Below are 25,163 nucleotides of genomic sequence, written 5' to 3'. Positions count from 1 at the left end.
TCATACTTCTATTATTTTATAAGCATTAACTGCATACAAGGACAACATTATAAATTGTAAAATGTATTCCAGTTCATAAAATTCACCAGTCTATTACTCTGCCCGGGGTGACTATTAAGTTACAGTCACTCCTGTGGAAAGTGAGGAGCTGTGTATGCCTAGTAATGCATATACAATACAAAGTGTATCTTCTCAGTAGACCCTCACAGCAAATGCAGTGAAAAAACAAATTCCCCCAATTTTCTTCTCTTTCTTTCTACACTTACCACTGTTAGTTTCTTTCTTGAATGTGGTATATATTAACTATTGACATTTCAGTCATTGATTATTATAGCAATATAATACATCCAGCCTGTGTATATAACTGCAGCATGACATTGTAATTATCTGCTGGCTTTCCAGAAATCACTGGCAATGTGACTAATGATAAAAGCTATTTTTTTTGAAAAAATAAAATCTTTTTTCTTCTAGTTTGAACATCAACTAATATAAGCCCTCTGTGGAGTGTGAGACTCTGGTAATGACTAACTGGGCAATGAGACAGCAATCTCAGACACTGTAACATGATGCAGAAAAGGTCATAAAACTTGCATTCATAACAGGTTTATTCATACTTTCATTGATTAAAAATTAAACTCATGTGGGAACATGTGATGCACTGAAGTTGGCAAGTATTGGCGAATACTTTCTTCTCGTTTCTTTAGTCCAGATCAGTTTGTGTGAGTTGAAGTCACTACAAATGAAGTCCTGTCTTGTTTAGTACAATTTACACCTGAAGTGAGTTAATTGTTACTCTTCAAGACAAGTGCCCTAAGTAGCTACATAGTGTTTCAGAATCATGGATTATCTTCCTGGAGTGATGGTTGGATGGTTGCTCTGTTTTCATTTTTAAGTCTTTATAATGAGCTTATATTTAAAATAAATCCATACTTCTTTTATTAAAAGAAAAAAAGAAGAGCGGGAGGCCAGTCATCTTGTGGATCTCCAGCATATTTCCACTCAGACAGTTCTTTTCTAGGCTAAAAAATTCCCAGTCTGTGCAGTTGTTTCATGTAAGAAATCTGTATGTGCTTTGGACTCTTCTTACTGCCTATTACTGTCGATTTTCTAGTTGTATAATGTTAAGATGAGAACCAGAACTATGTTCATAAGGTGGTTGTGCCATAGATTTATACAGTGATGTAATTAGTCTTTCCACATCTATAACCTTCCTAATACTTGTCAGCTTAGGTCTTTGTTTCCTCCCCATGACAATAACCGTCTCCTATTCCCACATTGTTTAGAACATTATTGACCTGATTTTTATTTTTATAGGTGTTGGAGTACACAAGTGACATGATAAACTTTGTGATAGTTGTATCAGTTACTGTAAAATTTTGCAGACGTAACCAAGTAATGTTTGAAGCCATCACCTTGGTGAGCATTGAAAAGAATTTAAAGCCTATTTACAGTTTGGTATTTCAACATTTCTGTTGTTCACAAGCTGGGTAGCAACTCAGGTTGGTTTTAAAACCCAAAGGTAGCTAGAGCTGCATTGTACTTGCACATCAGCAGGAAGACAAGATTTGTATGTCTACTTTTCTTTAATTGCAGGTATTTATGAGCCGCCATTTCTTGTATTATTGTGGTGAACCTACTCTGGATGTGAAGATTGCCTTTTGTCAGGTGTGTGTTCCTTACAGGTAAAACAAGGTACAGTATATACTTGTACTTCATTTTTCCAATTCATACTATAATAGGAAAAAGTGAAGTGAATTTCAGCAGTTTACTGCAAGCAACTGAATGAGAATGAATACAGAAAATAGAAAAATGCAACACAGAAATAATTACTTTTCTATTTACTCCTAAGTTGATTTTGTAGTTTTCTATTAATGATTTTTGGTTTTATTTTGCTGAAATGTCAGTTAATGTTCTGAGGTTGGTGCTCTTTTTTTAGTGAAAAATAATGGCACAGTTTACAAACAGAAAAAATGCAAATTAGAACTATTTTATCATAGCTTCTTTTTTCTGAGACAGAGCCTTTTACATTATATCTCATGACTAATTTGCAGTCCTCTGGTTTACCTTTACTAGAAGTATTGGGAAGTTAATTAAAATTGGGGTGTTTGTCTTGTCTTCCATTGAGCTCCATGTGCTATGCAGATTCTGGAGTCATATATATACATATATTTTTTCTCTCATGTATGAAAGATAGCTTTGTGGACTTTTGGGTTTGGTTGGTTGTTTAGTTTTGGGTTTGGGGTTTTTTGGGGGTTGGGGGTGGGGTGGTTTGGGTTTTTTGATTGTTGGTGTGTTTGTTTGTTTTTGTCTTTTTGGTGAGATATAACACCAGTAATGTAACTGACTGGGAGGACATGAGGAACATTCTTCAGTTTTTGAGAGTGAGAACAGTTCTGCATTCTTAGAAATGAATTTATGATAAGCACTTATTTTTTTATTTTATATTGCACATGGGGTTCAAAGTACAGTTTTTAAAAAAGGGCTTTTACTTGTATGTAAGCATTTAACACAAGACAGTGACAGGTGTTGGAAGGTTTGCTTTTATGTTTTAACTTGGGAGTACTAAATATTTGTTCTGCTGAGAAGGTTGGCTCTGGACTAAGTAATCATCAGTTCTCGGATGGATCTTGGCTATTCAGTTTGATAATCTGTTTAACTGTCTTCTCTTTTTTATCTCCTATTCTTTGTCTGCATGTGTTAACTGGCTTAATTCTTCCACTGTTTTTGAGAAAAGGGATTTTGCTAAACAGCATTTTTGTAATGTTTTGACAGTTTGCTTAAAAAAATTGCAAAAATTGCAAAATGAGTTTTTTTCACAGATTGTATGAAAAAGATGATGATGATGAAAAAGTTACTTCCACTGTGCAGAATAGTTTTTTTGCAGAGCTCTACTGCTGATGCTCCTCTGCCTTTTAGACCAAAGCAAAGCTGTACAGAAACATTTCTTTTTTACACAAGCAGAGAGGAAATGTACTCTAAATTACTTCCTTTTACATCCAGTTCCTGTTTAGTCTTGACATTAATTGCAGCAAGCCATGTATAGCAAATCCTTTCTGTCACTGCACTCCAAGTTCTCAGTTTGCTGTAGACATTGCTTTCCTGTTACCATAACTTCATGAAAGGTATTCAGAGGCACACACAGAACCAAACATATTCACAGTGTTTCTGTTGAGGAATATGGGATGAAAACAACCTCATTTTGGTTGCATTTTTATCAACTGAATCAAATTGATTCATATTTAATGGCTGCAGCAGGTACCCAGAGAGGAGTCACGCAGTAAATACACACAAAGAGATATTGTCCTGACATTGTAGGAAACAAGATTCTATTCTTCAAGTGCTTATTGCACAAATACCTTTTCAAGGTTTTCAGACCTTCAGATTGATTCTTTGGAGGATGAAAGCTGGTTTAGGCTTCATATTAATTTATTCTTTCCATAAAGAGAAGTCCTGATCCAAATACTAGTTAGTATTATGTACAAGAAAAATCTCTAAGTGTTTTGTTGCATTAAGACCTTGGTTGTCATGGATGCTGTTCATTTGTCTCGTGTAGGGTGGGATGGAGGTTATATCTCTGTTTGGGTAATACTCTGTTGAACATCCAGGTGTTTATTTAGAGACTATGACTAGTCTCCAGGTAGTAATATTCTTCATTCCATTCTTATTAATGCTAATGTGGAAATCAAATGCCCTGTGATTTACTAGTAATTCTTCTGCTCTAAGTATAAAGTTTATTTGTACCTTTATGAAATTTTTACCTACTGAATCAGTAAATCTATAAGATTCTGTTAAAAAAGGATGATGTCAGAGCAGAACAATTCTAAACAGCAAGAGGTAGATATTGCCACTCAAGTCTTGAGGTGTCTACAATTGACAAGTATCCCAACAGTATCTAGACAGGAGACCACAAAACTCTACCTTTGGGTGAACATAATTTAACACAATAGTTTTTTCATGTGATTCAACAAATACTAAATTTATTTCTACTGTGTAAACATGCAACAGAAGAAGTCACTGTTGTATAGTTTGATCCAGCACTGTTGACCTCTTAAGTGTGGAACCTCTAATGATGGTGTATATAATAGACACTTCATCCAGTGACCGCTTCCAGTTTTCTGACTTGTGTTTATTACGTACAATTCCTGCTTCCATTCCAAATTTGTACCTCACTGCAGACTTCCTACAAACCTTAAGAGCTGTGCCGAAGTGTCTTTTATAAAGCTGTAATATTGAAGAGTACTCCAGTTATTACTGGGGGAGTATTTTTCTTTAATATTTATTTGTAGTGATTTCTCTCTCAGGGCCTAAAAGGCATAGCTTTGTGTGCTGTGAAGGGAAGTGACACATGCATAATTATGGACTACTTCTCTTGACAAAAAGCTTATGCCACTGAGCATACTGGTTTGGTGTGATGAAATGCTAATTCAGCAGGAATAGAATGTTAAAAATTTCCAACTTAAGGAAAATGATAATGCCCTTACTGAGAAATACCCAGTAACATAAATAGGGTGAATATGTACTTCCCCCTCCCCGCCCCTTTACCCCATTGGAAGTATAAAAATACCTAAGTCTGGAATTACTGGACAATGCTACTCAATTCATGTTCTGATACAGCCATCATTTTCAAGGCTGAGGAAAAGGACATCTGCTTTTCTGTCATAATAGTAAGGTAGGACAGAAAGACTATAGGATTTCATTATATTTCTGTAAGGCTGATACCACCAAAAAGCTTTGTCTGTAGGACCTTACACATTGTTACTGAAGCACAATGCAATGCAAAGTAGTAGCATTTTGAGTAGAATAGGACATTGAATTTTAATATTAATATTAATAATAGCTAACAATACCCGAAGGATACTGACTGCTTCATCCATATTTTCTTCCATTTAGTCTTTCATTATCTTTTAATCTATATCAAGACATGTGTATCCTGTCAGAGTTTTCAAGTTTTCTAAATAGTAGCTGCACATTATTTAGAATAAAATTCCGTGTTTTTTTTTCTTGAACCAGTAGTACTGAATTTTCTTTTCTTTAAAAAACATGTCTTTATTACCACAATTTGTATGTCACAGAATTTCCATATTGCTACAGCAATTAATGTTTTTTAACAGAAAAGTAGAATGTGGAATTACTAAGATTAGCTATTGAGGATCTGGCCATACATGTTAAGAAAATGTTTAAGGTGAATCATGAGTGTAAATTCACAAGCTATTTCTTTGGTTACACATAATCACTATTCTTTATTGCCCAATTTAAACAATTTCCCATGCTAGATACTGCATGTTAGAGTTTTTCTATACTGAAGTTGGAATTGGTGCTGTTTTGATGCCACCGAATAAAAACTTAGAATGAAATTCTAGTTTGCTTGTTGAAGATATTTTTTTCAAAAGTCCTACTCTGTTTCTTACTTAAAAAACAAATCAACCACAACAACCACCACCAAATAAGCAAACAGAATCCCTCAAAGATTGTAAAAGCTTTAATTGCTCTCATGACATTTTTTCTCCCTATATTTTGCTAACTTTATTTCCACAGTCATACTTACCTGTCTTGAATAAATTGTATATAGACAATGCAGTACTGCATTAATCACCATTTAAAAATCACATGATTTTACAAAACTTCTCATTTTACACATAGAAAAGATCAACATTAATAATGGCATTGGTCTTTGTTTATTGGCAGATTCATCAGGTCTCTTTTTGATGTGATCCTAACTTGGGTAAACCCTTTGTTTTACTAGTAATTCTTTAATCAAATTGGATGGAGTCACTTCTTTGTCCATTTAAGAATCTGTATCAATGCAGAATGTCTTAACAATTAGGCCTTCTATCCAAATGGAAATTAATTGGCATTCATAAGCCAATCTTGGATTTCTAGGAGTAAAATGATAATTCATAGGGTCAAGAACTGTCTAACTAAAGGCGTGATTCAATTATTTAGCTTCATATAGTCTTTGTTTATAAAAGGGAGAATCTTTTCATTAGCTCTTGTCTTCACAGCAAATAATGTAACTATATAATTATATTGAGAACTTTAGTTATTTTAATACTTCATCTGTCCTGTTGCTATATTCCTCTGCCTTTAAAGAAAGCCATGATGGGCATTGGGGCATAGCACCTTATGTAGACAGTCTTCTTGCTGCACTGCTTGCAAAAAGCTTCTTAAACAGTACCCAATATTTCAGTGTCATTTCAATTTCTTGAGAAGTGTAAACAATTTCAAATAAATTGTATTATCAATATATGCAATAAACAACGAAGAGCTGTTAATCCCATCTTGGGTCTCCTGTGCTTTTGGCACGCTGTGCTTTTGCACCCCCTTCACAACTGTTGATAAATTGAGTGTATTTTTCATTCCTTGATGTGGCAAAGTTTTTGCCTACTTCTACTGATCCCATCTCTCTTTCCTAATCTTTATTGTATCTTGCTTCTTCCCATGTTATTGCTTCTTTTTAAAATCTGAGGCCTCAGAACAAACTGAATACAGGCTGCAGTGTTTCTTCTCTTCTTGTTTCTCCTGCTAGTTAGATATTGCTTTCCTCTGATTTGGACACACATCTATAGAGGGTCTTTGCTAGTTTTCTGTCTCTGGAGACATGCATGAGTGAGGTGTTTGCAAACACCTTTAGGGTAGCTTTAACAACTACCCTCAAATCTTTCTTTCCTGTATTTTTTACTACATTTTTTGTTTCGAACACTAATGTTGTTCCTGTCCTTTAAATTCCTCAGTCTCAAGGAATCCTTTCTTGTATGTTTCTTGACCAGTTCTTTCAACCTTGTCTTGTTTGGTAGTATGACCAGCATGGGATGTCAACAGTGAGTTCTCATGAGGAATCATTTGAACTAGTTGTTTTGTTGTGCAGACACTCTCATATTGCTCATCTTTTAGAAGTCTGGCCTGGAATGAAGCACACACCTTTGGGTCACTGTGACTTCTGTGCAACAGAGGATACCACAGTTATAAATGAGCCCCAAAAATTTTGTGCCTGTAAGAAAGAAGGAATTAAAAGTAGATAAAGCTCAGTGACCATGCAGAGGACAAGTGAAGAATAAGTAAGTAGTGCTTGCTTCATATTTTGAGTAAATAAAATTTAAAAGGAGAGAGAGAGAAGGCAGACCTGCTGCTTCATGTGTAATCAGAACTAGGTAAGAGCTAGGCGAGCTGATTGGTTTTTGCTATCTCAGTGAGAAGACATTAAACAAGGGCAGTATTTAAACAAAAAACCAAAGCAAAACCCAAAACCCCAGTACTTATGAATATTGTACTCCATCTAATAAGATGTTTTATGTGATGCGTTAAAATAGAGTGAATAAAGCCAATGTATAAAGAGCAGTGACTAAATCAATCGAGGCTGAGTTGTTTGCAGGGCTCAGTTGGTTGCTTAAAAGGCAAACTTCATGAAGGAATGTAGATTGTGTCTGGGGTCTAGGGCAAGACTGCTGGAGAGAGATTAAAAGAAGGCAGAGAATTAACATTTAAATCCCACTCAAAACACAATAAAATCAGGAAGACTAGGTGAGTAATACAGTCCTTACAGGATGAGAATGAGGTAGAAGAATGGAGAACTGTGGTTTGATGTGGTTGGTAAGATCAAAACGTGTAATGCTACATCCAAGCACATACACACACAATGTGAGAAATCAACTTTCTGTAGGAGATTTGATCCCCATCTGTGGAGTTCTAAGTTCAGGGAGAGCCAGAATAAGAAGTCTGACTTTATGGTGAGTATAATAGATTTCTGCCTTAAATGCGGCATATACAGAATACACAATTAAAAATACTTTAGTTGATCTTTCGATGCAAAGATACTCTGCATTTCCCAAGTGAGTGTTTTTGTGTCCATCCAAACTGACACAGCAAACCCCATGATCATTAAACCCAAATCAGAGAGCTCAGCAAATGCATCTTTATCCCAGAACTCTGGCACTTGAGTCTTGTGAGAAAATTGCAGCTGTACAAGAGGGAGGACAGCCATTAAGGGAATAATGTTGTTGACTTAGCCAATGTGCACACGTGAGCAGGTCTTGCCTCTGTAGAAGTTTTTAAGCTGGCAAGACTGATCAGTTGACCATACTTGTATATGTTTACCAATTTGTATATCCTCAGCAGGTGACTTTTAAGGTCAAATTGTATCTTTAAGATACCATCTTTTTGGATCCTGAGGGTGTCAAAGACAGCATCCACCTCTGAAATGTGCTGTGGTTCAGAGCAATCTCTTTGTCAGAGACTGGGTGATGTGCGGACCCCTGGGAACCATTGTGACTGCTGGCTCAGAACGTTCTCTGTTGCATCCTGCTCGTCTTTGGGCACTCTCCAACTGCAAGTTGGGAGTCAGCCTTTCAGTCATCCATCTAATTCTTTTCCTCACCTGCATTTACACAAATGATTTAGCTGATTTCAGTGGCCTTGCATCATAGCACCCTGGAAAGGGTGTTCTTGCAGCTATTTCTGTGGGCAGACAGGGCAGGATGCCAGCATGAAGCTCAAGCTTCCCCTCAGCTGATGCCCACTAACAGGCTCTGTAACAGCACTCATTGTCAAGGAGATGCAAAGGAGGGCAATTTGTCTTAAACTGCCATTAGCATGGATTGTATTTATAAAAAATAAAACGTATGAGGTACTGAGCTGTAAAAAATTGTGATATTTTAGGCTGATCAATAATAGAAGGAATGGTGTTCAGAAGAAAGGGTCTGTCTGTGAAATATGATAAATATAGTTATTTTAGGATAGAAATTGAAAAATAAAATGTGATATCAGAAAGCAATTCACCTCAGAACATAGAAAATATCATCCTTTTCTTTATCTTGTGCTTTTTAACTTTCTTGCTCTCTGCGCTCTAAAAGAAGAAAGGAAAAGAATATAATTTGTAACTATGTGAGGCTGTTAGTTACTTGAGTTTCACTGATTTTTTAAAATAATTGTTCTTGAAAAACAAAATACATGCTAACTAAACATTTAGTAATGGTGAGAATACCTTTTTCCTTTGTGTCAAATGTTTGAGTCTTGACAGTTCTTTCCTTCTCAATTGTTTGGATATTAAACAAACATCATTGCAGATGCATTTAAGTGAGCCAACAAAGACAGTTATGTTTTCAGGGCTGAAAACCTTTTTCTTCTCTTCCTCTTAACTTTCTCAGCATGGAGGAGAAAAAATGGCATTGGGGAGTGGGTGTGAGTGTGTGTGTTAGAAGTTTTCAATTAAGTACTGAAAAGAAAAAAACAATGGTACTTACATTTTGGTACATGTGAAATGAAAGGTTCCTATCAGCAGTATGATTCCATTGTCTAAACAGTTACAGAAAGCAAGAACAAATGGCACTCCAGTGCTTACTTTGTCTCTGAGAAATAATATTTTGCGTTACATAAACGTCTGAGAAACTTAGTTGTGTTTTGTTCAAAGTGAAAAGAATGGAGAAATTTGCGCTTTTTTCACTTCTGCAATGTTTGCTATCACTTTGGAGCCCCGGTATTGTAGCTCGCCCCAGTTCTTCTGAAGCTCACCACAAAATTTAATTCACCAGAACTTACTTTGCTATATGAAATCCATACAACTTTTTTATATCCTAAGAAGCAAACCTGATTGCCATGTATTTCTATAAAGTCCCTCCCCCCATCTATTTCTGAATGAAGTGCTAATTCCTATTTTCTTAAGAGGTATAAATCCCAATTGAAAGAAGTTTTTGGTTTAGGTGTGTATACAGAAAGGTGTATACTGGAAATTACTTTCTGATCAAAAGTACAATAATCAAAATTTTAACTTAAGCTGCCAGTACAGAACTTGTAAGCATTATGCAGTAAAACCTGAATCTGAAATAGCTTAGTGGTGTAGATGGAGGGCAGGCAGAGAAGGGAAGGGGATATTTTTTGTATACCAACACCAAGGCTTCTGGAAGGGGTTTGAGTGAGCACTGAGAACATAACAGAAAAAGACAAAAGTGTAGGTGCGGGTTTCTCAAAGATGAGTTGTGTGGATTCGAAGACTTGGAGAAGAAGCATTTCATCAGGGTTTGAAACTAAACCTAGCACTGACATGCTCTATAAAGAGTATAACTTTTTTTGCTGCTAGGAAAGCTTTTTTACCTTAATTTTAGAGTGAAACAAACCTGCCATATCCTTGTCCTCATTAGGAAGTGGCTGTTCTATCAGCTTGGAGATGGTTCTTGATTACATATCATCTTGATTTGAGGATCTGATCAAATGTGATTAATTCAATAACTCTCTTAATTTATTCATCTAGGGATTTGATTTAAGTTAGGATCATGACAAGAATAGTTATTAATTTCCTTATAGTTTTTATGAAAGGAAGCAGTACATTGTGCTGTAGCTGTAGGCTCACTGTGTTTTCATTTTGCTTATTTAGGTTTTGGTAGAAACTGGAAAATACATAGTAGAGATTCTTTGTAGTTTTTTTAGCAGTGTGAGTTTTAAAGTGAGGAGGCAACTTCGTAAATGACCTGGAAACTGTTCAAGCTGTCCACAAAGCTGAAGTGTTTGTCACTCAGAGATAGCATTCTGCTTAAAGTTAACTTCAAACTAAATCAGAAGTAATGCTTGGTGTTTATGTTTTTATCAGAGACCTTATGACACAGATTCTTAAGCAGACATAAAAATCCAAAAGGAAAGAAAGATTCCTTGAACAATTAATCAGTCTTTACCTTTTCTACTCACATGCTATTAGGCAGAGATTGTTACAGGAGTGGTCTGTGTTACACAGAGGAGAGCTGCTCATCAGGACCTTGGTGTGTTCTTACCTGTTGCGATCTTCTGTGTCCCATGACTGTAGTTGCTATTGACTGAAGCAATTGCCTTCATTAATTATCCATATAGCTGAGGTACTACAGAGGGGTGGGTCTGAGCTGTTTTAATTGATTTCTAGGATGCTTCTGGATCTAAAATAAGCACCTACTGGAATTGCTGGAGTTCAGAAACCCCAGTGTAGGCAGTATGAGGTTCCTAAGGCCAATGATTCCCACGGTCAGGCTAACTGTGTTTGGCTGAGCTGCCAAAATGCCAAGTACCCAAACACAAAACAGCAATTCCCTTCCCCTCACCAAGAAAAGGGAGAGGGAAAAAAACCCTGAAACTTAAACTTAAACCAGAAAGGCTTATATATATTTACACAGAAGAAACAAAATTAAAAGGTAAAACTACAATATAACACACACCTACAGAAGTTAGATATAGCAACAATCCTCTACCTCCCACTGAAAAGAGATCCCATCACTCAGGATCCATAAAGCACCCCAAAAAGACACCTCCAAGAGAACTCAACCTCCCCAGGGACAGAGCCAAGCAGAGGTAAAACTGATAATAAACATTTTACTTCTCTAAGATAACGTGGTGTAAGCTGGCTCTGGGCCAGCGCCTCACGAGATGGCACTATTCGTCCTACCAGGACCACAGGCGTGAAGGAACTGTCCATGCATCTCCTACACCCACTTGTATACTTGAGATGATGTCAGAATATGGTATGGAATACTGTTGACCAGTAAAGTCATAATACAAACTTCAAAAGAAATTTTGATAATGCACAGGGTTCTAAATGTAAAGTGATAAAATATCTGTTCCCATGTAGCTCCATAACACACAGCTGTCAGGTACATTGGGAGAGAGGATGCAAGCAAGTTGTGGCAGGCCTGGCTCAGCCAAGCCTTTACACAGTAACACAGTCATCCAATAGGTTTTAAAATGTCACTGTATTTCCAGAGGAGTTGGCTATGAATCAGGCTCACTAAGGAATGCAATTTTTGTGCTGACACTTTATATGCAAACATTGGTTTCAGAGTAATTGATGTTAATGCTGAGTATCTCATGCATTGCTCTGATAATGACATCAGAAAAAGCCACACTCCAAATGTGTGTATGTAGCCACAGAGAGCTGTGAGATTCCTGTCTATCAGGAGCATAATATTGAAAAAAAATCTCTCAATTCCAGGTCTGGTATGAATATCTGAGTTAGCCAAATTTATGCATCTCTCTTCACCTAATAGAAGAAATTTTAAGACTAAAACTACACAGTGTGAATCAGATGTAGTCTGTCTGTCTTGCAACGAGAAAAATTCAAACCTCTTTTGGGATCATTCCACTTTCTAAGCTTCAATTTAACACTGTGTCAGTGTCCCTAAATCTCTCACTTTCTGTATTAGGGCAGGGCTTCCTTCACCTCCTTTCCTTAGGAAGCCAGAACTTGGAAAGAACTCCAGAACTTTTGGTTACTCTCCATGATACTGAGCTATATTTGGTCTAAGTTTGTCTCATAAACTGCTCTGTTTCTTTTGCAACTCCTGTTGAAAGGTTCTCAAGACCTTTATCATATGCTCAGGAAAAGTTTTAGCACTTGTGAATACTCTTACTTGCTCTGGCTGACCAATGATGATGAGTCTAATTCCTTTGTCTCTTGTCCCACTCCTACACTGATATTTTAAAATAAGGTATTTTTTGCAATACAAGTGTGAATGAAGAATCAGCATGAACTCACAAGCCACTAGTCATGAAACAGCAGTAATGGCAAGCAGAGACCAGTAGTTGACAGTAACTATGTCCCAAACATCAGCTGGAGAATTCACTAGTTTTCTTTAATCAGTGGCTTTTTACAGTGACTTCCTGCATGAAAGAAGGTTTGATAGAGTCTTTGAGAGCATTTGAGGATTCATGTAGATCTGTGACAATGAGCCTAAAATGACAAGAATGTATATTGAAAAATTAGGGTGACAGTGCTTTATCAGTATTCTTATGTTTTACCAACCTTGATTTCTTGGTTTTTCCCACCCCCTCTCCCCTTCCCTTCTTCTGTACAACAGGGATTTGGGAAACAAGTGGATGTGTCATATATTGCCAAACATTACAACATGAGCAAAAGCAAAGTTGACAACCAGTTCTACAGTGTGGAAGTAGGTGACTCGACCTTCACAGTTCTCAAACGCTACCAGAACTTGAAACCCATTGGCTCTGGGGCTCAGGGAATAGTTTGGTAAGTATCAGCAGTTTCTCTTAAGCTTTTAAGTAGATGTGCATTTTGCATTTCTTCACAGTTTGCTAGCTACAGACATCATCTAAAATTGCAAAAACAGCAGTCAGGCAACAGACATCCTGAGGCAGAAGGAGCCCAGTGGTTTTCTTAATAAATTCTCCAGCTGGTGAGAATGATAGCACTAGGTTTGTTTCTCCACATCGCAAAATGTAACTAGCAAGAAAGCAGGAGAGAGATCTTATCATAATTGACAACTGTGGCACTATTTCTAGAGGCAGTGCAGATAATATCCCAAGTAAACCCTGTAATTTTAGTCTTTGTACAGTAAAAGTCACCAAGAGCAATGTAGAAACTTGTCACATACAATGGCATTCTCGAGTATTCAGAGTGGAAGGTTTCTGAATTGAGGTAACCACTAATGTTTTCTTTATTTCTTAAAAGTGGTGTTTCACTGATATGAACGATGTGAACAAAAGACACAAGTTCAGTAGCTCTTCTAAATAGTGCAAAAGTCTTGTGGAACTCAAAATTAGTGTGTTCAAAACGTGTGATATCCTTGTTGGCTTTTGCCTTTGTGTTTTTAGACTTTTTTAAACTTCTGTGGCTTGTATTTAAATATCTCTGTGCAGGCACTTGTTACCTATTTAATTATGAGGCATTAGGTAATCTTGTATCTGTAACTTAATCAGAGATGAAGTCTTGATTCCATTTGTCATCTCTATCACTGCTCTTTTCTGGCTTTGATGTAGTGTGTGTTACCTTACAGGTGGAGGCAATGGTAAAGCAAGGGGTTCCTTTAATCTAGCAGGAAATGGGCTTCCATGGATCATTGGCAACATGACAGTATAACAACACTGACCTTAGGGCTCAGCCTATCACTTCCAGTGTTTGGTATGCTTTAAAACTACACGAGTCCAAAGATTGGTCTAAATCATTAAGTACCTTATTTCATACCCTAAACACAAAAGGACTAAAGGTTAGTTAAAAATTAGCTTTGGGAAAGAATCATACTTTGTGTTGAATACTAATATTATTAATTTCTCCCTATTTGTCCAATGCCATATATAGCAACACATGGCTTTTCTTCCTACTCACTATCCTTTATTTGTTTTAGAGGAAAACCAGTTTTTGTTGAACCTCTCTGCAACTGAATTGCTGTAATGATCAATTATGAGCACCCAAACCCTGCAGAAGTTAAGCTAAATAAAATCAATAACATGCTGTGAATTTTTCCTTCATACTTATGAGTTGACAGCAAAAATTAAGAATTTCTTATGAAATAAAATCAGAACAGAAAACAACTTAAGTGAAAGTTATCACATGTCTGCTGAAATGGCTGAACAGCATGAAGAGGACCTAATACCTTCTATAGTTTGATGATACAGATATAGAAGTATTACATGATAGATGGGGAAGATAATGAGCATTTTTTCTTAGTTTGTGTTGCATTGTAGTCTACCTTTTGTTAGGCATAGTTTACCAGAAATACAGTAGCCATCTACAAACAAAGCATCAGCAGGAGTCAATGGGGAAGGGATTAATTAATGAAAAAACAGCTGTGAGATACGTAAATGTAGTTTAGTTAAGAGAAAACAATACATGATGAAAGACATCTTCTGTTGTGTAAGTTCCTACTTGCCTAATAGTAATAATTAGATAGTAATAATAAGTCTGTACATTAAACTTTAGTAGTATTTGTTGCTACTGTTATTTAGAAGTTATAGGTGTGTTGATGGGTACAGAGTTATAGCTAGAAAGAGCTAATTAAGGGGGAAACCCCCTGAAAACCACCCTATTTGTGAAGTGCTGCTTGCTCTGGTGGGGAAAATATTTTGTCTTGCTCATCTTGTTCTTTTGAAAAGAACCAAGAGGTCCCAAGAGGTACTTGTAGAGGCAGAGGGAGGTGGAGGAGAGATCTAATGTTTTTCAGGCTGCATTTTGCAGGGTTCCCAGGCAAAGCCACAGAGTACTGAAATCTTTCTCATACAGTTCTACAAATAGGTGTCAACATAAGCAGGAGAATCTCAGTGGAAAACAATTTATGTTGTGGAACATAAACAGGCACAGGAAACAAGGAATGTGGTTATGAAAGAAGTGGGGACTGGATTTCACTGGATTATTCTGAAAATTGCATCAAAGGCAAAATCATTTTCTTGATATGGAAGCAAGAAGGACATTACAGTCTCTAAGAGATGATATTATGTGAAAAAGAGAAAACCATATGGTGTGATTGTTATAATTGCTCTTGTGCCCATAGGAAATAATTATAAACTCAGTGAGAAAACTGTATTGGCTATAGACAAAGTACATTTGGTATCTTTGGAAATTAGTCTTTGGAAGCTTTCAATGAGTTTGTGTTAACTACTTTCACAAAATTATTTTTGCCCGCTGAAAGAAAGATTGGAATCTCTTGAGCAGGGAAGTTCCTCTTTGCCCTATAAAAACTACTCAGTGCAAGTGTAGGCTACTTGCTCACTGTACATCACACTGACATCTGTGAGAACAACTATACAGGCTGTATTTACATGTCATTATCATGTTGTTACAGGCATGATGACAATGGGGCACAGCTGAAACAGAGCTTGTCGTTTTATTGGACCAAGCTGTAGTTAAAAAACACTGCGCAGGCTTTTAACCACACTGTCATAGAAATGGAAAACAGTGTTCTGGCTTTAATTAGATACATGCCACTTAAGCCACTGAGCCAAGAGGTAGCTGATACCCCTCTGCAATGTTAGAAGGGAGTTGACAGCTACTTTATTTTACAAGGAGGACTGAGACAGGACAATTTCAGCCTGTGTTTATGGATGGTTTAGATGACAGTGGATGGAGAGGAATTCTCATGTTCTGTAAAATCAAGAGAAATATGCTGATGTTGGAGTGGGTGTTTCTTTGTGTTTTAAGTGAGTGCTTTTTGCCTGGAAGCAAGGTAATTGATCTGTAAGTTTTCTGCTGTGGTTTGCAAGCTATCATTTTTTATGTTACCTGTGATATTTTTGATACTGTCTGTGGTGTGCAGAAAAATAATGTTGTTCAGAAATCTTTCAAAAGCAGTTTGAAGCGGCTCTGATAATTTTTGAATTTATGATAGAAACAAGGATGAAGTCCAGGTTTCTGTGGCACATAGGGAAGACATCACTTACAGGCTTGAGGATAGAAGTAATTAAAGTCTTAGAAGTAGCTTATGAAGATATTTGACCTGGTTTATGACCATGTTGGTGCCTATACCTGTGTGTGTTTTCAGGATAAAGTGTTAGCTTTGAAAACAAAGTTGTCTGGGTGAACATCATATGAATGGGTCTGATGATGCATTTCAGCTGAAATCTGAAATGTTTATCTTGTTCTTTTCTTAACAGTGAAGACAGGTTTTCATGCTGCATGATGTGGAGATGTGGTCTAATGATGTGTCAGCTGAACCAGGGGAGTGTTATCTGGGAAGGGCTTTATGCTGTCTAGTTTATGCAGGAATTCTTTGTATGAGTAATGTTTGAGTGGGGGGTATGGGAGCAGAAATTACGGTTTTAAGATAGTCTTGAATAGTTCTGGTAGCTTCTCAGTGAATGTGTTTAGAAAGACACCTCATCTGCAGATGTGGAGGAGGCTGTAAATATATTCCTGAAGTAGTAAATTGGGAAATACATTGTCAGATTTTTTTTTCTTTGATTTAGTGGTTTGATGATGTTTTTGAGCCTGAACATGAAGGAGATAGCCAAGTCTTTTTGTGTTCCCTGTAACAGGTAAAGCCAGCAAGTTAACAAATAGGCTACTGTGTTGCCTAAGGTTCCAGTAGGTTGTCCTTTGCTGATTGAATTCTTATTTGGTGGTTGAATCTTAAGGAGTGCAAAGTTCTTTCAAATCAGCATGCTGTGATGGTGGTGGTGCTTCTTGTAGCCTTATATAGTTGCTGATTCTTTTCCTAAAGTAATCACACAACCACGGAATCATTTAGATTGGAAAAGACCCTTAAGATAAGATTGAGTCCAATGATTGATGCAGCACTGGCAGATCCACCACTAACTCATGTCCCCAGATGCCACATCTTTTAAATACCTCCAGGGATGGTGACTCCAACACTTCCCTTAGTGTTGAAGGGCCAGAGGAGAAAAGTGACAGGCATTGTCCACTACAAGATGTCCAGTATGAACGGGTTTTTTCTGTACTCTGCCCTCCTTGGAGTGCACACAGGAAAGTGTTCTGTTGCATGTTGTTACTGGTAATGAAAAATCTGTTACAATGGATTTGGCTGAAACTTCCTCTAATTCTCCATATACTCGTGTATTATATATACTAAGACAGTTGTTATAGGGAAACCTCTTTCATTCCATAGGTATCTACTGCAGGTCTGTGAAGATACCAACATAATCAATAGAACCACCTCAAAAATAAATTCAATGTAATAGATCTATCTCTGTGGAATGTGCCTGTAAGTGATGAAGAGGATCAGGTGTTTGAGACTACAAAGACACTTGAGCTTTTTTGTATGACGATTATCCTTCAGTTCTGGTTTTGTGTAGCACAATTGACACCTGGTCTGAGTATTAGGATTTAAAGTGATATTCAAATAGGAATAATGATAAAAGCGATAGAAAAGAGGACATGATACTTTTGAACATAATCACTTCTAAGCTCATACTTTTCCTGTGGTGCAGTGGAAAAAACATAGAGAGTAGTGGTCATCACAGTGTTAATGCACAACCTTATTTGTATTGTTTAGCTGGACATTAGTGTATTAAAATTCTTGAGAGATGAATGCATCCCCATAATGCTGTTCTTTGTTTCTTTGTGCCTCTGAATTAAAATACTGTATTCCTTGATAGGGTTCAACATTTTTGCTTGTATCAACTGGCATTGAAGTTTAGAGGTATTCTCTCTGTGGGATAAATCACTAATTTTCCTCAGAAGAGGACAACAAAGAATATGTATCATTCAGAGGCAACCCCGAGGTGAACCGTGTACTCAGATATGCCTAGAATTCCAGTGGCCCTGAAGGGAGTGGCAGTGTTAATTTTGTTAGCCTCAATGTGCCCTGTGAATCAGAACTGAGCCTCTGCGGTGTGTTTAGTTACTTTCACTCCACTTACACACTTGCATCCTGCAGCCCTTGTGTGCTGAACATCCTATTGGCTGGCACTGCAGATTCACCCTGTTCTGTTAAAGGTTCTCTCAACTGTATCCATCAGTTCTGCTAAGGTTCTCTTTCTCATGCTGTTGTGTGCTGCACTGATGTGCTTTGACATCCTGCTCCTGAGGAGGTTTTTGAAGACAACATTGAGAGAGTTTTACAAGTATGTTCTGCAGCAATAATGTAGGAAATAACTGTCAGTTTGTACTATGAACTGCTCTACTGTTAGTGAAATAAGCGTGTCAATTTAAACAAATTCTCTAATGTTTCCCAGTGCTGTTGTCATCTCATGCTGTGGCAACACATGGTGATTTTTTTTTCCTTCTGAGAACAGGTGGTTCAAACTATTGCCAGATTTATTTTAATTTTTTTTTTAATTTTGGACAGTTCTTAAATGTTGAAATACTATAAGTTAAACTCACAGAAAGCCTCAAACCTCACTCATTCATTTGTACATTGCAGGATTTTTCCACCGCTCCTAATTTGCTTTCTCATTGTAGTATTCTTTGAATTTTATAGTGTCTTTGCTCTGAAATGCCAAAAACTTAATTGCATGTATTTGTTACACATTGATCACTATCCTATGTATACCTAGAACAGCACATTCTGCATTGTGGTTCTAATATGTCTCTGTCTTGATTCTTCAGAAAGGTAGAAAATTTCCCACTTGTATTTGGAATCTGGATCACCAGCACATGAATTTTAAGGTGCTGAGAGACTCCCAGTGGCTACAGCAGAGACTGAGTATCTCTCTGGATTTGAGCTCCAGAATACACTGAGTGGAAACTCTTACTTAAGTTGGAAAGATTTGTTCTTCTTAAGTTGATATTATTAAAATTTGCATATTAACATATATTCAATGTCAGTTGGCTTGCATATCGAATGAGAGGAAAGGGTCATGTCTTCCAGTGCTCTTGCTGATGACTCAACTTAGCATGGATGTGGAAGAAATTGCTTTTAGGATTATAGAGAACTGGTGCCATATGACAAACTATATATGGTATCTGAAAAATGTGGTAAGTGGATTGTCTTTAAGCAGATTGTGGTCCTTGTTTGCTTTGATTCTTACAACCTTTTCTTTCTACTACTGCTATTTTTAATATAAGTGAGAAAGAAGCAGAAGAAAAGGTGTATATCCAGTAGCATGAAGATGTCTGAGGCAGGAAGAAGACACAATTTTATATGAGAGGGGAACCTGAAATGTAATGTTTGAGCAAGATTTTTTTTGAAGGTCTGGCATGTAATTGCTTTAAAATTATTTTTTTTTTGTTATGTCCTTTTTCTACTTAACTTCAGAGATTCCTGGTAGGCAGAAAGTCACCGTGTATTTCATATTTGTCTTATTGTGTTTCATTTTGCTTTGACAGTACACAGAAATCTAAAATCTAAACTGTAATGGGAATCACAAATTTTATGTAATAAAACCCACCACAGTATTGTCTCCTAGCAAAAAAAATCAGACCTTCTGTCTCCAAAATACTTAGACTGCCTATATTTCTATGTCTTTTTTCCTTTCTTTCTCCTTAAAGAACCTGTTTATTCCATGACTGCAACAGTTAAGAAGGAAAAATCTATTCAATGCTTACACTTTGTGAGTTTCTGGCAAAAAACATAAATAGTTTTGTGTAGAAACTATCTCTGTGTAATCTGTTTTGTGAGCCCTGAGAGCAATACTCACTTGACTTGGACACAAATTCAGTACTGTACAGGCACAGTCAGGTTCATTTGAGAGCACTGACAGCCAGGATTTTCACTTGGATTGGTGCAACTCTTGGGCATAGGGCTGGTTTGTTCATAGCTGTGACTGGATAAGCATCTGTGATCCTCTTAGAGCCATTAAAATGTATCAGCTGTTTGTAAAATCTATGTCTGCAGAGAAGTAACTGATGTTTGTGTAACTTAAGCACTTTCTGTGTAGGCTGATTAGAAATTGAATTTAATTTACACTTTCTGCTATCAGGCAGTAATGTTTTATAACTCCCTTTACAGATATCAGGTACTTGTTTGCTCCTACCCTGTCAAAAACTTTCTTTTGGTCGCTGGCAGATCTCCCTTTTTTCACATTTGTGCTATTCCACTGCTATGATACAACATAATGGACAGATTTTTATAACACTCCACTTGCTTCTACTGTTGTGTCAGATTGTCTGCCTGGAATTTAGTTGCAAAGAAACTTCAGTTCAAGGAGGAAACCAGGGTTGGAATGAAATACTGTCAGTGCATTGCAGTCATTCCTTAACTGACTTCAGGTTCAGCCTTTTATGTCATTTCCCTGAATCCTGTCACCACTGAACGGAATGGTGTTGCATCATCATCACTGATTACCATGTGTTTAACATGAGAACAATTGCACAAAACACTTCTCATAGGAACAAGGGATTCCTCCTGTGACACAAGAATAGCTGTGATCACATGGAATTAGGGAGGGAGGGTTATAGGACAGAGCATCTAAATAAAAGTGCAGGTATCAAAACAAAAAACAATGGAACCAGAAACAGAAAAAATAGAGACAGCCTGGCAGGATAGCAGCTCCAATAATTAAATTTTCATTACCAGTATGTATTGTTGATATTTAATCTCTGATATTTATATACTCTACACATTTTCAGAGTGCTTTACACAAAGCAAAATACTGCCCTTTGTCTTGAGACCAGTCCTTTGACTACCATAAAAACAGTGACCGCCAAAAAATATAGCTGAGCAAACTAGACAACATGAGGCAAGAGATTCTGTGTGAAGCCTGGGTGAAGTCTATGGATAGTGTCTGGCATGACCTGAGTGGGAAAACTCACCAGAATGTACAAGAGTGAGCAAAAGAGAGAGTTATGAAGGGAAGCAGAAAGGAGGAAGGTTGAAAGACAGGAGTCCCTTTGCAAGTGTCAAACAAGGCATGAAAGTGTTTGGGTTTTGGGGGGGGGGTTGTGTTTTTCTTTTTTTCTTTTTTCATGGTACACATTTTCATCCAAAATTGGTTGGTGCCTGTTTACAGGAAGGAAATAAGCTTTGTAGCTCTGTGGTCACTAATTCAGCATGAACCATGGAAGGGAGTAGAATTGCTGATTCAAACAAAAATTGTGTTTTAAGATTGTCTACACATCTACACCTTGAAATTTCTGGTATAACCGGCAAATCAAAAACCTAAGGAATTTTTAAATTTTGTTCCTGTTGAATAAGGACAGGCTGTGGACCCCCCTTGGCTGGGAGGCTAAAGGTGATGTGTGTGGCAACATCACATGTGTTTCTTCCCTCCCAGAACAGCATCAAGTGACACTTTGGCATCTCTGATCTGTTTCTGTCTGCTTAGAATGGCCTTGCAGAGATTGCCGGGTTAGTTTTGAGAAACTAGAACTTGAGTAGCCTTTTAGGGTGAACATTCTAATTTTTTTCCCTTTCATGATTATCACATTGTAAGTGAAGGCTTTCTGACAGTAGACTTTTATTCCCTGGTTGAATTTTGATTCTTAATCAGTTGAGAAATGTAAGATAGGTTGTTAAATAATATTTCTTATTCACTAAAGTGACAGCTTTTGTTCTGTTTGTCAGGGAAACCTGAAAGTCTTTTAAATTATGGTTGTGAGATGGTTATGGAAGATAGTATCTGGTTTCTATTCCAGTTTGTAGATCAAAATAGCAGATTTATCATGTGGCTGACAATTTAAATGTGCAAGGTACTCAGCTTCTGCCAGGTGCACAGACTCTGCCTTGGTGTCACTATCCCTGATCTTGCAAATTGCTGTTAAATGAAGAAACTGAACTTTTTCTGGTTTTACTGCTTTATTTATGTACCCTGCTGACAGTTGAGAGCGCTGAATGTCAGATATGTTTGCCAGATTCAGTGTCTTCTCTCTGTTCCACAGATGTTGGGTAAACATCTACTCAGTGTGGTATAACTACAAATCATGCTTCAACTTTTGCCCATGTGTTTTCTGCCACTGAATATTGACAGGCACCCCCAGCTCTGATCCATTTTTTAGTTTTTTACCTTGCTCTGGCTTTGGTAAGTCCTTGAGCATACGAAGAGAGAGTAGTGTCGCATACTTTGGAAACCATGAGACTATCATCTCTTACATGTGTCATGTGTAAGGAAAAACATATTAGTCTAGAGCCATTTTAAATCAGAATGAAAAAAAAAATTAGGCTCCTTTCATTGACCAGGTTGAATTTCCTTAACTGGCAGTTAACAAAAACTACTGTCAGGTAGCAGATTGTATAGTGAGTTAGTGACAAGAGACATGCAGAAAGTGCTAGTTTTACAGTTCTGTTCACAGTAGTGTTACACAGCCAAGTTTCTTTAAAACCAAGTATAAAGAAATAGCAGAGCATATACAGATGAGAAGTATGTAAACATACTTCATGTTCACCATCCTCATGAATATTTTAGTCTCCAGGCAACACAGTCATGAGCCAGGCAAAGTGAGAACTCTATAGCTGTTTCCACATTGCCTTTCCTACTGTATCCCTGCAGTGTCTTTGTGAGTGAGAACAACTACTGGAAGAGTTTTTATCTTGTATCCATACACAGAACTGCTGGATTCCAAAGTGGCTCTTGTTAGGGTACCAACTCACATAATTAGAAAGGTAACTAAACTAGCTTTCATCGTAGATATGTTCACTAAAAGTAGGTGTTCCAGCCTTTTTTATCTGTTATACTTATTTTATATTGTCTTCCTTCAGATCACCAGGTTGGATGGAGCTCTGAGCAACCTGGTCTTTTGGGAACTGGATGATCTTTAGGATCCCTTCCAACCCAAACCATTCTACGATTCTATGATTGCATGTGCATACCTGAAACAGTTCTTTTTAAAACATAGATATCTAGGCATATAATGTCATAGATCTGACTGGTGAAATACTCCTGTTGATGGAGTTTCTTCTAGCTGTGGCAAGGACTTGTCTATTGAACTCTAATTTCAATAACCACAGATATGACTGGTCACTGAGCAGTTCTTACTCCTTTTTTTAGTAATTTCCATATGTTTGCAGACAGAAATGTATGTAGAGATCTTTAAATCACTTCTCATGTTTATGTATGGATAAAGAGAGCTTTGGTATAATTTCTGACAAAATGTAGCCCAACAGAAATATCTTTTCATTTAATCAGGACCTTTAAGGAGCTGTATTTTGCAAGGTGGAAAATAAAATAAGGATGTTGTAGGGAAGTGAATAAATCTATATTACAAAGCTACAGTAATAATTTCAGTGACACTATAATGAAATTATACAGGAGACAGGGCCATTTTTTTAAAATGTGCCATATATGTTTTTCTGTTTCAAAAATATTTCATATCTAAATTTGAAATCCATAATAAGAATTAGACAATAAGGTTCATTTTCAGACTGATATATTTCAGTATTAGAACCATAAGTCTTATATGCAATGTTTGAGAGTAAACATTTTCTAGTAAAGTACTCTAAATGAAGAGTATTGTGCAAGCGGAGAGCAAGATTTGTCTTCTGTGGTTTTAACTGGATTTTGCCTGCCTCCAGTTTATTAAATATATGAAAAAGCGTGTGCACACTGAACAGTGGGCCAGATTCCCAAAGAGTTTTCTTTTAAAAGAAAGCTGTCTTTCCTGATAACCTGCCGAGAGCCTCACATTTTGAACTTTTATCTTAAATTCCACCAGTTTTAATGGTACATCTTTGAAGTTTAAGTGCTACGGATTTCACTATTAATCTTGATAGTAATACTGAATTTTTCTTCAAGGACTAGGATGATAATCCCTGACAATTCAGGCACTTCTGTCTTCTCTCATGTTACTTCATTCCAACACAGGATAAAAGTCCATGTGTTGAGTAATAGGCAATCAGTTGCCTTGCTTTGGCAAAATTGCCTAGAGAGGGGATCTGCTTTTATTTAAAATACACTGAGGTGATAGCTTTGTTTGATCTTTCGGCTTTGCTGCTTAGGTTTCACGTCCTCTTGTAATAAGGAGCTTCAAAGGGCAACAGCTGGAGCACCTTTCTGACAAGGTGTTTTCTGTGTGTGACTCCTCTGTGCCCTTCAGCACTTGCAGTCCCTGCTGCCCCATGCAGTGCTGGGAGGAGCGCTTTGAGCCCAATCACTAATCCCTGCAGACATGTGGAAGCTCGTGAAAGGTCCTGGTGACAGGTCTGTTTATTTTGTGAAACATCCTTGTTGATAGGGAAAAAAAAGATGACTTGTGTTGTAGTTGGGGAGGTATCTGATTGTATTTTCTAATCCAGCTTTTCCAGCTGATTGCAGGAAGCTGTGAGCTGATGGAAACACAAACCAAAGAACTGGAACCACATATAGAAGCAGGAAAAGTGCAGCAGTCATCCATTATGAAGCTGTGTTGGTCTCCTTAAGCACCAGCTCTGAATATTGTCTGAGAGGCCACTTCATTTCTCTGCATTTTGAGGAGAAAGAGACCTGACCCAGATTGTAGAGTAGCCATTGCTGACAACAGATCTTCAGCTCTTCGTGAGGTTTATGTTAGTTATTTTTGTGGATTTTCAGTGCCCAGTCTTGATTTCAAACTTAATAATGACATTGAAAGGCTCTTGTTTGTTACACTGTTCTTTGACTTTTTGGAGCAAACTTTCTGCGTGCTGATGAATGTATGGAATTCTTTATTTTTAGATCATTTTCATGGAAAGCATTCATTATATCTAAATATAATTTCTGCAATAAATTTTTCACTCTAAAAATATTTTTTTTCTATTTCAAGTGATTATTGAAGAGAAAAATATGTACTGTTAGTTTAAACATCTGCCTTTAGAAACTCAGAAGTTATATGTCAAAAGGATTAAAAACCAAAAAGAATGAGAAAGTCTAATTTAATTCTAACATTTGGACTGTTAAGTGAGGTCAACATAAAAAGGAAACTAACAAAACACATCAAAACCCACCAGAATACACTTGTTAAAGTTTGCTTAAGGTGAAGTAACTTTTTCATTCTTTTTTGTTACACTAACTTGCCTGAAAGGGCACCTTAAGTAGAGATAAGGTAAAGCACTTGAAATATTTTAAGGTTAAACTTTCTTCAACCACATTTCCAAAAATTTTGCTCAATACAGGAAAAAGATTAGGCTCTTGACATTCCT

The 25,163-nt window shown here is 37.0% G+C and overlaps 1 protein-coding gene across 9 annotated transcripts in view; it reads left to right on the top strand.

The window, feature by feature from the left end:
• MAPK10 (mitogen-activated protein kinase 10) overlaps positions 1-25,163 on the top strand; it is a 158,225-nt gene that overhangs the window by 69,429 nt on the left and 63,633 nt on the right. For 7 of the 9 annotated variants that reach the window (XM_071555759.1, XM_071555755.1, XM_071555758.1 and 4 more), the window contains 2 exons: positions 1,594-1,665; positions 12,804-12,973. In XM_071555759.1, the coding sequence (XP_071411860.1) occupies positions 1,600-1,665; positions 12,804-12,973 (236 nt within the window). In that variant the 5' untranslated portion in view covers positions 1,594-1,599. Of the gene's footprint in view, positions 1-1,593; positions 1,693-12,803; positions 12,974-25,163 lie in introns of those variants that run through there. The other 2 variants (XM_071555762.1, XM_071555761.1) reach the window with 2 other exon arrangements.

This window comes from Pithys albifrons, chromosome 5, assembly GCF_047495875.1.
Source record: "Pithys albifrons albifrons isolate INPA30051 chromosome 5, PitAlb_v1, whole genome shotgun sequence".
NCBI lineage: Eukaryota > Metazoa > Chordata > Aves > Passeriformes > Thamnophilidae > Pithys > Pithys albifrons.
The sequence above is the reverse complement of the archived record's forward strand: the minus strand, read 5'-3'. Positions and strand labels throughout refer to the sequence as shown.